Below are 14,769 nucleotides of genomic sequence, written 5' to 3' on the forward strand. Positions count from 1 at the left end.
TCTGGACGAGAAAAAATAAACAAAACAAAAGACATTCAAGGCCAGCCCCCATGCTGCTGGTAGGGGGTATTTGGTAGCACACAACAGATACATGCCTACACGACATGAAATTCGTAATAATTCCAAATTATTTGTTTGGATGAAAACATTTCAGTTCAAATACATACATGCTGGAAATAATGTCTGGCCAATTAAATTACAAAATCAGATATTTTCAAAAACGGGTGCAAAATTGTGAGCCATTTTTTCACTTCTGTTATGAATCCATTTCCAATCAATATTGGAACAAAAATATCCAATAGTTTGAAACCTAAAGCCTTTGTTTTAATATTTCTTGTCCATTTACATACTCTGTATAATGCAGCATAGTCAAGTTTGTCCAATATGAATAAAAAGGTTGAGAGTTAATTGCATATTGTCAAATACTGAGCACTCCTTGTTCATTATTTTGCGTTAAAAATAAATTTGTAATAGTATGAAGTTCAATTTTCAAAAACTTCTCAAACAATGCACATAATGTCCTGTCCTTAACAGACTTAGGGAAATGTTGTATTTGATGGTGGCAAAGAACCATGAACATGGAAATAAAGTCAATATTGATCCAGCACTCGCATTTATAGGAGTAATGTTAAATTGATAGTTTCTTTGGAAAGTAATTTTCATGTGTCAACTGGAAAAGCACAACAAGTGAGGTTCACATTACATGTATCTTTCAAATGGATAACATGAATTCCCAAAAAACTTTGAATACACAACTTTAAACATTAGGATTTAAAAAGATATTTTGGCAGAATGAATGCTTTCTTGCGAAGTACAGGTACCAGCCAATTTGAATACAAGTCAAACAATTAATGGATGTCAACCATGGGTTATTTGAACAAACAATATAAACACAGGAATGGTTAGAATAAAATAAAATGCTGTCATGTGGATTATGGACAAACAAATTGGCTACAGTATGATACGGTTATAAGATACAAATGTTAAACATGTTTTGTAAAAATATTAAACATATCATAGAATGAGTTTTTGTTCCGGTTCCCTTTATCACCTAATGTTAGTCTAGTGTGAACATGTTTTCATCTGAACCCAAAATTCTGATAAGTCAAAGCACAGTTTCACAATTAAACTTTAATGTTGTGTGGTTACAGTTAAATAACCATTACTGCTTAAAATGCAAAATGCAGATATTGAACAGTTTCAAATCGTTAACAAGCAGGGGCAGATCCATGAAATTTTGCAGGGGAGGGGGTTTGATCCTCAAAAAAATCTGAAATGTAGACAGGTTTTTTCCTCCGGACATTTGGCCTCAGTAAAATAAAAGACTGGGGGGGGGGGGGGGAGGGGCTGGTACCATAGTTTAATAGGGGCGCTGTTCAAATTCGACGTCTATATTAACACTAGATTACAGAATGTTGCACAAATACCCCCCCCCCCTTTCCATCTAAGCTGCCTCTGACCGTATTTTGAACAGGCGGATATTATACCAGTATCATTGTTTTCGGGGGGGGGGGGAGGGGGGTGTGTCAAAACAGAGGGCGGGGGGGGGGGGTTCGCATTATTTTAAGGAATTTCTATGATTTGTTTTTGGACAGAGATGGGGGGGGGGGGTTGCCCCCCCCGGATCCGCCTCTGACAAGGCATACAAAGTCTCAAGATGTCCAAAAATGTTTTTAAAAATGTCAAAATGAAAGAAAAGAGGAAATGGGGTGGACAAGCAGAGAACCTTATGAACTAGTGTCATAAAATACACATGTAGTAAATATTACCATAATTACACGTAAAATCTGCTTACATAGTAATTGGTCTAAACATTCCAAAATTGGTGCCTTTTCATGGCTTATAATTTACGTGAGAAAAGAAAACAAAATATGACAAAAAACAACTATGGCTGAAGTACATGAGCTAGAAATATGACATTTCACAGAAGAACTGTAATAGAAATGAGTAAGATATGAGGCTTTGCATTGTGGAGATAATAATGAATGAAAGATTTGTGGAAACACCATGTGAATATAAGTTTTCAACTTTTAAAACCACTCTCTTAGTTGAGAAAATTATTCCAACATGGTGTTTCCAAGACCTTTCAATCATTGAAGCAAAAAATTATTAAAGCGGCAATAAATAATTGTATAAATAATAAATGACCTTGTTGTATGAACCACACTCTTTAATGGCCCGCATGAAATATATGTATTCAAAGCAGAGAAATACATGTAAGCAGAAACAATAAAGAAATTCTTTTTCTTTTTTTTTGAACTGGAAAACGAAACAATTGCACAAAAAGCCTTAACTTGTGTTTATTAGAAAGTAACATGTATTACTGGGTTATTTCCTCGGTGACACTGCCCTTCTTGAGAACAAAACCTCAATAATTGATTGCATTTTGTTTTATCTATTAATTGTCAATGGCAAAACCTTGGCACGAATATAACATATTTAAGTATCAGGAATAAAACATGTCAGGATTCAACTCAACGTCTCCACAATAATTCCTAAATTCCATGCAACGACGAGACTTGGCCATGATTTTGCACATAATGAAGGTTTTGAGTTTTCCTGTTCAGTTAATTGTTTTCTTGAAATAAAAATATCCTGACATTAACATAATTCACAAGCCGTGAGAAAATGACATATTCTATGACTTTTTAAATATTTATCATCCAAATCTGCATCATTGCAACTTCATAAAAAAACCCTGAGAATATTCAGCATCAAAACATCACTGGTTGGAACTGCCATCAACATCAGCTGCAGTTTACTCCGCCACTCAATTAGACTCATCTAAAGCTCTAATAATCTTTAGTATCAGAGAAATCACTGGAACTGTCATCATCATCATTTTCAGCACTAATGTCATCTTGGTCTTGTTCATCTTTGGAGGAAACTTGTCAGCGATTTACATGGCACCTTTCATAAAGATATCGTAAAATAAGGTAATTATTAGGGGGCATTGTTCATTTGATGAGAAATGTTTAATTGCAAATTGTAATTATTCGGTAGAGGTGCTAATGCAGAAATAAAAATATACACTAACAACAGACAGCCTTTTAAACTGCTTATTTTATCGGATTCTCTATGCCATATTCCAAAATACATAACAATAACCTCTCGTGAAAAACGGAATGGTGTGCTTAAAGGAAGATGTCTCATGGATATAAATCAACCCTTCCTTCTTTTGTTGGGAGTCATCTGAGGAGCTGGCGTGCGCAACATTGGGAACTCTAACTCTGAGGAGGAAGAGGAGAAGTGGCTCATTGGCGGGGTTGAAATGGGCATGGGTGTCGAGCGGGTGGGGGGAAGGCTGGGGGGGGGGCTTGTACAATAGTTCTTATCTTAATTTTATCTTAATGTTTATTGTAATATTAGGGGCCTATGATTAATGTTTTTACTCGGCCTGTTAGCGGTTATTTAATGACATAAATAAAATCAATTCCTGGCGAAGCCAATGACAATGGAGCAGGAATGTAATTTTACTAGTCGTGGACAAATGCCGTATTGTAAGGCCTTAAATAATATAAAGTGGAATTTTCAAGTGTTTCTATTTTTCTTGTAAGGGTTAAGGATGATGCTTTGTCGTGATATATAGTTACTTTTGTACCCTTACTTCGCGTTTTGGCTTGACGACTTTAGAAAACAAAGCGGAGGAAGAATGTATCACCCCACAATTGGCCTTCAATGGCCAAAATACATAATGATCCGTTACGGTGACGCTCAAAGACATTTAATTAATACTGAAAGTGAGGCTAGAATGCATACATAGTTCGGCACCATTCCAATCAGCAGTTCACAATGTATAACATACTTTCTGGGAATTCCGGAACAACCCAAAAAATGGCTTTCTTGAGAATAAGGTCCATTTTATTATTGTTTTTATTTTATTGCACTTCTCTACTGGCTGATATAAAAAAATATTACAAGATATACAGAATCACAGATAAAAAAATACAGAAAATTTACAATTTCTATAAGTTGTTTAAAAAAAAAGAGTTTATGCCAAAATACAGATTAAGCCAGTGAGTGGCAAGATGGAACAGGTGACTAGCACCTCTACAGAGCCATCCTACCACAGGAAAACGGGATCCTCTCAAAATTTATTGTTTAAAAAAATCTTTCATAAAAGATTTTTGAAATGATAGCTAGTTTTGTACACGATTTGAGATCGTGGACGTTCGGTCAATCGTGGATGTATTGTTTGCGCCGACATTCTTTGTCCTACGTCCACGATTGCCGGTGTTTACACACGCACACATACTCACTCACTGCGTCGCTTAAAGACACAACCACGCCGATTGAACACACATACCAGTCCAATTCTTTTGGTCCCATAGGTGTTGCCGCAAATGACACCGTGCCGTTTAGCTGTCCTAAATAGGATACCATAGTTTCATATTGCGGGTATATTGTGACATCGTGCATGTAGTTCCTTGTTTCCAATAGTAGGCCCTGGGTGGGAAGGGAACTTGCTTCCTGTATCCTGATCCTGAGCGCAATTAGCAGGTAACAGTTTTATATCGTGTGATTGGTGTTGTTATTTACAACGCGTAATACGTGTTTTTTTTTACGTTCAAAGTAACAATTACGTCAACACTTTCTCAAAAATGATCCCTTCCTTTCCAATTTGCTCATATTAATATGAAATGTGATACTGCATATATTGGCTGGATAAGATTGTTACATTCTAATTTTGAAAACATATCCATTTTCGTAACTCACGCCGCGATACGATTTGATTCTGCTTTTTACCCCGGAAACCGCACAATAAAACAAATGCTAACGAAAAGCACACATAGGCGTAGCCAGTGGGAGGTATGGGGTGTATTTACCCCCCCACACACACACAATTATACTTACCTGGCTCAGGAGATACCATGATCAAGCAGGCGGTTCTCCTATTGCGAGGCCTTACCATTGCACTTCGGTGGGTTGACTAATGCGATTTTGTTTTTGGTGCGCAGGCGCGAGTGGGGCGGACCGTCTTTTCCGAGCGGTACAAAATTAGCAGCAAATTTTTAAGTTGTGAGTGTTCTACGTGGTCAAACTACAAGGAATTTTGCTGAATCTTTCTTGGTAGAATATCGACATATCTCCCACCTAATCTGAGAACTTATTTTCCCCCATGGAAGAAGATTTCTGACAGATAAACTATGGCAACCTCAACGGCAATCAAAGATGGCGGGCATAGTCAGCTGACCGCTGGCGGCGCTGCTTCTTCTGCAACGTCAAACGTCAGCAGCAAACCAAGAGGTCGATCAAAGAAAGCAACTACTAGTACTAAGGCATCAGATCTGAATGGGGATATGTGGGATTGTGATACCTGTAAGGCAAGCTTTACTGACAAGAAGAGTAAGTTACTGCAATGTGATTATTGTGATAACAAGAGATGTTTGAAGTGTCTGAAAATTTCGGAAGCAACATTTTCCATGGTTCTGTGATAAATGTGTGGGCAAAACAATGCGGTGCATTAAAGAGGGGAAAAAATAGAGGATCGATGCAACACATTCATTAATGAATTCAGAGCAGAAGTAAACTCTAAACTTAGTGAGATGCAGTCTGAAATTGATGAAATCAAATCTAAGATCAGCTGTCCTCAGGATGCATATGAGAGCACTCTAAACTCTGTGCCACCATCAAGTAGGCCTACTGCCAATCAAGAAGCCGTGATGAATAACATTTTCACCAATGTGAATGACAGATTAGCAAGGAAAAAGAACATTATAATCTTCAATCTCCCCGAGAGTACCAGTATTTACAAAGAGGAATGCAATAACCAGGATGTAATGCATGCCAAGAAACTTTGCAAAATCACCACAGATACTCACGAAGATGACACATCGGTTACAGTTAAGAGACTCGGCAAGAAACTTCCAAATGAAGAAAGCATAAGTGAAACCTCTAAACCAAGACCAGTATTAGTGTCCTTCCAGAAGGAGGAAGAAAAAATTAAAGTCATGAGAAACCTGTATAAATTGGGCAACGCAGAGGCGCCATACAATAAAATAAGTGTCAGGCAAGATATGACAAGACAGGAAAGAGAGGCTGATAGAAAGCTTCAAGCGGAGGCCAAGGACAAGAATGATGGAAATGACGATCCAAATTTTCTCTTCGTCGTGAGGGGCTCCCCTGGGAAAGGAAGGTGCTAAAAATACCAGTAAGGAAGAAATCCGCAGGTGGAGCACACCGCAAATGCAATTTAACTGTATGGTCTACTAATGCCGATGTTCTCACCCAATACAAATTTCAAGAACTGGTTGCTAGGATTGAAGTTAATCCTCCTGACATTGTTGCCATATCTGAAGTTAAGCCAAAGAACTATAGATACGAGCTGTATTTATCTCAGTATGGTATACCGGAATACAACATGGAACCACTGAATTTGAAAGAGGACATCGGCAGAGGAATGCTACTATAATTATGTACATAGCTCCATTCAGCACAATTTCATTGATTTGCACCAGTTTAATGTTAAAGAAGCACAAGGTGTTGAAGTTAAGTTGGAGAAAGGAGATTTGTTTCTTTTTTGCTCTTTGTACAGAAGTCCGAACTCAAGCAATGATAATAACAATGACATTAAAAAGTTTCTTAAAGTAATTACCAACAGAAACTACTCACGAGTTCTGATCACAGGTGATTTTAATTACCCTGGAATTGACTGGTCTACATACAGTACAAATACAAATGAGGAGGATAAGGAATTCAAATTTGTGGAAGCTGTTAGGGATTGTTACTTGACACAACATGTTGAGGTACCGACTAGAGGTAGGGGCACACAAACTCCGTCCCTAGGCTATTGGATTTGGTGTTTACGAATGGACATGATATGATCAGTAGATTGTGAGGCACCACTAGGGAAGAGCGACCATGCAGTGTTGACGATAGACTTCAAGTGTACATCAGATAGAGATACGGCACCGAAAGTTAGACTTTGTTACGACAAAGGGAATTACGACAAAATGAAGGAACTGTTAAACATAAACTGGGAAAAGGAGTTTGAGGATTGAAGTAACGATATGAATTCTCAATGGGAAAAATTCACCCGAAGGTTCCACGAAGCTGAGGAGGAATGCATTCCTAAAAGTATCATAAAAACTAGTTCTAAACGGGGTATGATACCCTTGGATAGGAAAACGTTGGGCAAGATTAAAAAGAAAAACATACTTTGGAAAAAAATCATCGACTACAAGAAAGGTGAAGTCTACCAAGAGTACTGCAAATTACGGAACCAAGTGAAAAAGTGTACTAGAAAAGCTAAAAAGGAGTATGAAAAGAACCTGGCAAGGCAAGTTAAAAGGAACCCAAAAAAGTTTTGGAGCTACGTTGGAGCGAAAACAAAAGTCCGTGCAGGGAAACCCAACCTATCCAAATCTGGAGACGAAAACTGATAGGGAAAAGGCGGAAATGTTGGGTAACTACTTTACTTCAGTATTTACGCGAGAACCAGATGGTCACTGGAACTTACCGGAGTCAGTCAACATGGCCCATGAACTGGAATCTGATATAAGTGTGGAATCTGTGTACAATGTGTTGGATAAACTAAAAACATCTAAGTCGCCAGGACCAGATAAAATTCACCCAAGGGAGTTATACGAGTTACGAGAAGTATGCAGCAAATCTCTGGCGATTATCTTCACTGAACACTTCAATACAAACAGGGATCCTACCCGATGATTGGAAGAGGGCCAACATATCACTGCCATCCACAAGAAGGGTAGCAGAAAAGTGACATGTAACTTTAGACCAAAAGTCTTGGAAACTCTTATACGGAACTCACTTGTGGATTACATGAAGGACAACAATCTCTTCAGCCCCAAACGGTATGGGTTTATCAGTGGCAGATCAACTGTTTTGCAACTTATCACCTTACTAAATGAGTGGACAGAGATCCTGGATATTGGTGGAGCAATCGATGTGGTATATTGTGATTTCATGAAGGCTTTCGATAAGGTCCCCCATAGACATCTTATTGATAAGCTGCAATACTACGGTATTCAAGGGCCAATTCTAAAGTGGATTGAGGCCTTTCTCAGTAATAGAAAACAACGAGTCGCAGTAAATGGTGCATACTCTGAATGGTACGAAGTTCTGAGTGGAATACCCCAGGGGTCGGTTTTAGGGCCAATCTTGTTCGTCATATACATCAACTCTCTACCAAGTGTGATAGAAGACTCAACAGTCTACCTATTTGCAGACGACACCAAGATATTTAAATGTATCTTAACCGAGGAGGATTGTGACAAACTCCAAGATGACATAAACCGCCTGGTGGGATGGACAAAGGATTCACTGCTTAAATTTAACCCAGATAAATGTAGCACTATGACTAGTAATGAGGATCGGGAAGACCAAAGTAGAAGATCAACAATATACCATGGGAGAGAGTTAACAGATACCCACTGAAGCAAGTTAATGAAGAAAAGGACATTGGGGTCATCGTTGACAATAAAGTTTGCTTTGGAAGTCACATGTCGACAAAGATAAATAAAGCAAACTCAATCATGGGTTTAATTAGAAGAACGTACGACCATTTGGATGAGGATAGTTTCCTGTTGTATAAAGCTCTGGTAAGACCGCATCTCGAGTATGCCAACCAAGTCTGGGCACCACGTCACAAGAAACATATAATTGAAATGGAGAGTGTACAGCGACGAGCGACCAAACTTATCCCAGGTCTTAAGGACATGTCATACGAGGGAAGGCTAAAACATCTCAAACTACCAACCTTGGCCTATCGGCGAATACGAGGAGATATGATAGAAATGTACAAAATACTTAGCGGAAAGTATGACAACAAAGTCTCCAATTTCATCCCCCTAAGCTCTAGTGTGACCAGAGGCCATCAGTATAAAATATACAAGATCCTGACAAGGTTGGATGTCAGAAAGTACTCCTTTGTGCATCGATGTACTGACATATGGAATAGCCTCCCAGAAGTTGTGGTTTCAGCTCCTAGTACACAGTCCTTTGAGGGCAGATTGGATAAGATGTGGGGCTTCACACCCCTTTAAATATGACATAGACACCCCAGTATCCATGGGCGTCGCGAGGGGGGGGGGGGGCAAGGGGGCCCCGGAAAAGCAAAAAAAAAAAAAAAAAAAAAGGAAGAAAAACTGAAAAAAAAAGAGGCGCGAAGACAAAGTGGTGTAAATTTAATGAGTTGGGGGGTGGGGGAAATGTCCCTGCCCCCCTCTAAAACTGATAAATCGAGAATGTGTTGAGAAATACAAGCATTTTTTGGCAAAAAATTGTTTTGCCCCCCTCTAGAAAAAATCCTGGCGACGCCCATGCCAGTATCCACCTCCACACTAGGCTTGCGCACACCAGAATTCAAATCTAGTTTTTATGAAGATCTGATAGTAGAGGCCACACAAGGCCTTTCATCAGAAGAGGACCTGTAAGTACCTGTAAGTACAATACATGTAGGCCTATTTTGTGCAGACCGCCCTTTTCCATTGGAATGCCTTTTTTTCACCAGCGCTCTATATACACCTATAATGCTTCCAACAACTTCCATTTTTTCACAACGCGAAAAGATCGTCGCTATTTAAAAGCATAGAGCAAGGAACCTAGACACGGTGTCACATGAAAATCCGACTCCTATGAAAATCGGACCCCTATTTCCCTATTATTGGTTGATCCCTCGCACGTGACAGGTCACTCTCCCGAAACGATCCTAAAAATAGCATAGTATAGTACTCACGCGTGCGCAGTACTACCAATGAGTCCACATTTCATGGAGTCGGTTATTCACGCTACAACTTGTGACCCCATACGCCCACTGATTGGTCTGCTTAATAGGCCTTTCCATTGTTTGTAAACATTGACCGGAAACCGACGCATGCGCATTTGCTGGTTGGCAAACGTCTGCTTTCAGCGCACTTTCTAAATAGTAAAATGGACTCGGACGAGCACTCGTACGCAAGAAGACGGCCGATACTATCCGTTATTAATCAAATATATGAAGAGCATTTGTATTTTCCGAAGGCAAGTCGTTCGGAGTGTACATCATCATATGTCAACCAACTTGATCAGTTATCGAGAGAAAGGTACAATGACAAATTAACAGTTCAATTTCCAAACGGAACTTTACAGATACCGGATCCGTTCGGTGGAGGAGGATTGCAGTACAGTAACAACCCAACCTTGTGGCCTGAAAGCTTCGAGTATGGCGACATGTTTAATTATTTGATTAATTCACCTGGCCCATACACTAAAGACTCAATGAAATCATTTAAGTCATTGGACTCCTACAGCTACTTCGTGAATGGATTTGTCCAGGCCATACTGTATTCTTCAGTTAGTGCTGATAGCCCTGTGTGTGTACTTCGAAGCAGAGTCACTCATTCACAGAGCTTGACCAAACCCCCTGTGAGTACCTGGATTATGATCAACAAATCCACAGGATCAGTAGTTGCTGCTCACTGCATGTGCATGGCAGGGTAAGAGAAGAGCTTTACTTCGATTTGTTTTGTGACAAGGAAAAAGTGTTGCAACCTGACGCCACTTTAGCGGTTGTGTACAAAGTCTAGTATGGACAGTCAAGAGAATTTATGAAGTATTTCCTAACAGTAACAAAATTGGAAGTGTTTCTCAGTCCCAGAGTCATGTCCAATCATCATTATGATGAGATGATATAATTTTGAAGAAAAAAAAAAGCAGCGTCAGGTTGCAACGTTCATTCCGAAAAGGACAACATGCTTTTCAGAAGCAGCATATAAATATTTTATGACTAGGGGCCTACTTTATGTTTTGTAAAAATTCATTCCAAGATTTACTCTTTAAAGTTTAGCCAAGTTGAAGGATTTTAAGTGCAAATATTTTTTTCAGGGTAAATGGTACTTAATACTAATAGTCACATGTACCTCCAAGTACCAACTTTACAATAGTAACAGTAGCCAACTACTGAATGCTAGTAGTAGTCGTTGGCAAAGCAAAATAATTTATTCCTACATAGCTCATTACATCATCAGGAAAAAAATCAATGCGCTTTACGAAATTAATTGCTTACGTCATTAGAAGTGCATCAAAAATCACTTGGAATATTACTTTAAAATCTGACAAAAATATTATGTTTTAAGACCCGTGAACTTGGCTATGTTATTGACGCTAGCTTAACAGGTCTAGGTTTAGTGCCGACTCACAAGGTGATTGTGTATCTACGGGCCTGGTTCCTATGAGGGAACAAAATCCACTTTTAATTATTTGACTAACCAATGAAACTAGTCGGTGACAGTAGGAACATTCATGTATGGGGTGGTGATTTTTTAGGGTAATTTGGGGGTACTGTGAACACGTAAGGTGTGCTGAATCACATAGCACCAACCATAAACAGCATAAGAACATTTGAATTTCTACCCCAAGGAACTTCAACAATAACAAAAGAAATGTGTCATCAGAAATCTGCTTCAGGTTAAAAAGGTCATATTTAAATAAGAAAACACCTTGACTGCAATTTGATCGAAACTAAACAGGGGCCCTACACTTTTGCGTTCTTGGATTGGGGTGATAAGGAGATTGTCTTCCATTAACATCATTTTGTGTTACATATATTTGATTTCCAGGCTTGGAGAGGCATGCAGCCATATTGCAGCAGTAATGTTCAAGTTGGAGGCAGCGAACCGCCTAGGTTACACTTCACAGGCATGTACTGAAAAGGCCTGTAGTTGGAACAAAGACTGCATGAATGGGAGGGACTTAGACCCATGTACCCTTAAAGATCTTAGCTTCACAAAGCCTAAACATCAGTCAAGTCAAGGCCGGCAAGAAAATAGGTCAGTACGCCCACTCAACCGTACATCAACAGCCACTTTAGGAGATCTTGATTTAGATGCATTTAAAAGGGTAAGCCCAGAGGCATGCATTTTTTTCACTCCTCCCTAAGCAAGATGAAGACACTGACACAGCATCAGAAAATGAAAATAATGTAAAACTAGAGTTGCAGACAGAACTACCAACACCCTATTGTCACCTTAAAGCAACTGAAGTTCTGGACCGTCAGCAAATCTCTGAAGAGCAAGCAGAACTCATTGCATCAAGCACATCTGGACAGAGAAAATCGAACTTGTGGCACCTCTATCGTTATGGTAGAATTACTGCATCAGTACTGGGGTCTGTGGTCAAATTCATGAATGGATCATCAAAGAGGGATGTTTCTTCACTCTGCTCCAAAATGCTGGGACTTAACTCGTTCTTTCCAACCAGGGCCATGAAATGGGGGATTGATCATGAGTCAGTGGCCTTGGCTTCTCTGAAACAGTGTTTAGAGTTAGAGGGCCATCAAAATGTTACACTGTGGGATGTTGGGCTCTACATAGACCCAGATTCACCATTTCTTGGAGCATCTCCTGATGCCATGGTCAGTTGCACATGTTGTGGGGTGCAGTGTGTGGAGGTTAAATGTCCACACAACAACAAAAAATGCACACAACCTAGATCCACAAAGTTTTGCTGGAGCCAAAGCCATTGACTGTTTGAATGTATAATTTTTTATAAGTGCACTAGACATTTGTTAAATATACTGTATAAAATAAACTGTGTAATTAAGATTTTTTTATGGAAAAACAATTGGCATCTTTCATTTTGACGTTTGTGAGGAAAGTTTGCTCATTGGCTTTCTGTCATGAACTGACACAACAACAAATCACTAAAAGGCAATTTTACTACATGTATGTACACTGTAATCTAAAATTCTGGCAACTTTTTGTTCACAAACCAATTTGGTTTTAAGTGTACATGTTTTAAACCAACCAATTACATATTTATTCCCATAGGCTAAAAAAAAAATGTCATGTTTAAAGTACCTGGAAATTTTGTGGCCAAATTGCCATCCTAAAACTGTGTCATTTTGCAAAAAAATACAGTACCTATATTGTTGATGAGTCTCAAACATTGCAAAAGAACATTCAATCTGGAATGAAAGGAAAAAAAAAAAATCACAGCATAAAATCATTTCCCTACCTATCTACCTGGATTTTTTCCCCCCAGACCGTTACCGTAAACACACAAATTATTTTGTTTGGCCTAAATATTAATATATTGCAGAAGAATTGGAATATCACATATTTTATCATATACATGTATTTCAAATTCAAATGTAATTTAAATAATATTTTTGTGAGTTGTATGGTCAGTTTGAAGGCAAAATATTAAAAAAACTATTGATGTATTACAGTTAGGCCTATTTATTTGTGCTAGGCCAAAAAATAAAAGTCTCCGGTTTCTGGTGTGCGCACGTCACCGTAGCCATGCAAACCAGCAAAATTAAAAAAAAAACTTTCAATGCAAGATGATGTCTCAAAACTGCCACACTCACTGGTTTGACTGGAATCTGCTGCTGCACAATTTTAACGTGTTTTAAAACATGGGAGTTGCGATCAAGTATACAAGTAAGCTTTATGTGTCCTCTCTAGATTCCCATATATTTTGCACTAAATTTAGTCGGGCACCATTTGCAATCATCAGCCAACATTTGAAAAAAAAAGTGAAAAAAAAAACAAGCTGTGTTGCCGCACGACTTTTGGGACAAACTCCACACCAGACACCGGAGACTTTTTTTTTGTTTGCCTTAGGTCATGTCAAACTATAGGCCAACCTATGTACATTTATACTGTTCCTGTACTTCACCATATTTAAATTTGCACAAAAAGCAATGGAATAAAAAAGTTAAGTTGAAATTATTTATTCTTGTAAAATAAATGGATTTGGACATTGTATAGATTGTGTGAACCTGCAAATTCTTCTCCTGATAGTTTTTCACCTTCGTGAATGCAAGAATGGCAAGGGTTGATCTCGCATTGAAAAGATTGAACCCCTATGCATGTTTTTGGAATAAAGATTGCCTATAAAATGAAGGGAATTTGACCGATAACCACTCTAAAAACTACAGTATGACCATTTAACCCCACATCAACAGCCACTTGACTTGAGATCTAGATTTAGATGCATTTAAAACAGTGAACCCCAATGCATGTATTTTTTCACTCATCCCCAATCAAGATGAAAATACTGTACTATAACCGGAATCAGAAAATGAAAATTAAAATAGAGCGGCAGATGAAACTACCAAAACCTTTTTTGTCACCTTAATTAAGGAAACTCGGGATGTTTTGGTTGGGGGTGCCCTTTGGCTATGCCACTGCATTGCTCTGCAGTCCACACACTGAAGAGCAAGCACAGTTAAAAAATCTAATTTGTGGAACCTTAGGCCAAAAAAAAAAGTCTCCGGTTTCTGGTATGGAGCTTGCCGAAAAAGTGGTGCGGCGACGCGGCTTTTTTTTTTCAAATGTCGTCTGATGACTGCAAATGGTGCCCGACTTAACTTTATGCAAATATAATGGGAGTCCAGAGAGGCCGTATAAAGCTTATTCTTGATCATAACCCCATCTAAAAACATGTTAAAATTGTGCAGCAGCAGGATTCCAGTCAAACCAGTGAGTTTGGCGGTTTGAGACATCATCTTTCATTAAAAAAAAAAAAACTTTTTCTTTTTGCCGACGCGCATGGCTACGGCGATGCGCCCGCACACCAGAAACCGGAGACTTTTTTGGGGGCCTTAATTACTCCATTATTGACATGGTAAAGATTCGTACTTATGTTCAGAGTCAGAGAAAGAGAGTTGGGGGAGACCTAGACTGGTTCCCAGTTTATCCACTGCATTTTTAGCAAGATCAGAAGTCAGTGGGGTGCGGATTAGTCTGGCAGACCATTGTTAGAAACATGAACATATTTGCGCATTGACCACGCCTGACTCTCACATGAAGACACTGTGACTAA

At 38.9% G+C, this 14,769-nt stretch overlaps 1 protein-coding gene and 1 pseudogene across 1 annotated transcript; both read left to right on the plus strand.

Annotated features, from left to right (window-relative positions):
• Positions 1-4,846: 4,846 nt before the first annotated feature.
• LOC119719853 lies at positions 4,847-5,043 on the plus strand (annotated as a pseudogene).
• A 5,159-nt stretch (positions 5,044-10,202) lies between these two features.
• Positions 10,203-12,463, plus strand: LOC119719715. Its single transcript, XM_038189213.1, has 3 exons — positions 10,203-10,436; positions 11,559-11,838; positions 12,254-12,463. Exons 1-3 carry the CDS (start codon positions 10,219-10,221, stop codon positions 12,461-12,463), a joined length of 708 nt encoding a protein of 235 aa, XP_038045141.1. The 5' UTR covers positions 10,203-10,218.
• Positions 12,464-14,769: the final 2,306 nt, after the last annotated feature.

The sequence above is a fragment of the Patiria miniata genome, unplaced genomic scaffold (assembly GCF_015706575.1).
Source record: "Patiria miniata isolate m_02_andy unplaced genomic scaffold, ASM1570657v1 HiC_scaffold_8, whole genome shotgun sequence".
NCBI lineage: Eukaryota > Metazoa > Echinodermata > Asteroidea > Valvatida > Asterinidae > Patiria > Patiria miniata.

Coding starts and splice junctions, on each gene's coding strand:
- LOC119719715 (XM_038189213.1), top strand. CDS start 10,219: ATGAAATCATTTAAGTCATTGGACTCCTACAGCTACTTCGTGAATGGA. Junction 10,437..11,558: donor CACTGCATGTGCATGGCAGG/GTAAGAGAAGAG, acceptor TTTGATTTCCAG/GCTTGGAGAGGCATGCAGCC. Junction 11,839..12,253: donor ATTTAGATGCATTTAAAAGG/GTAAGCCCAGAG, acceptor TCTCTGAAACAG/TGTTTAGAGTTAGAGGGCCA.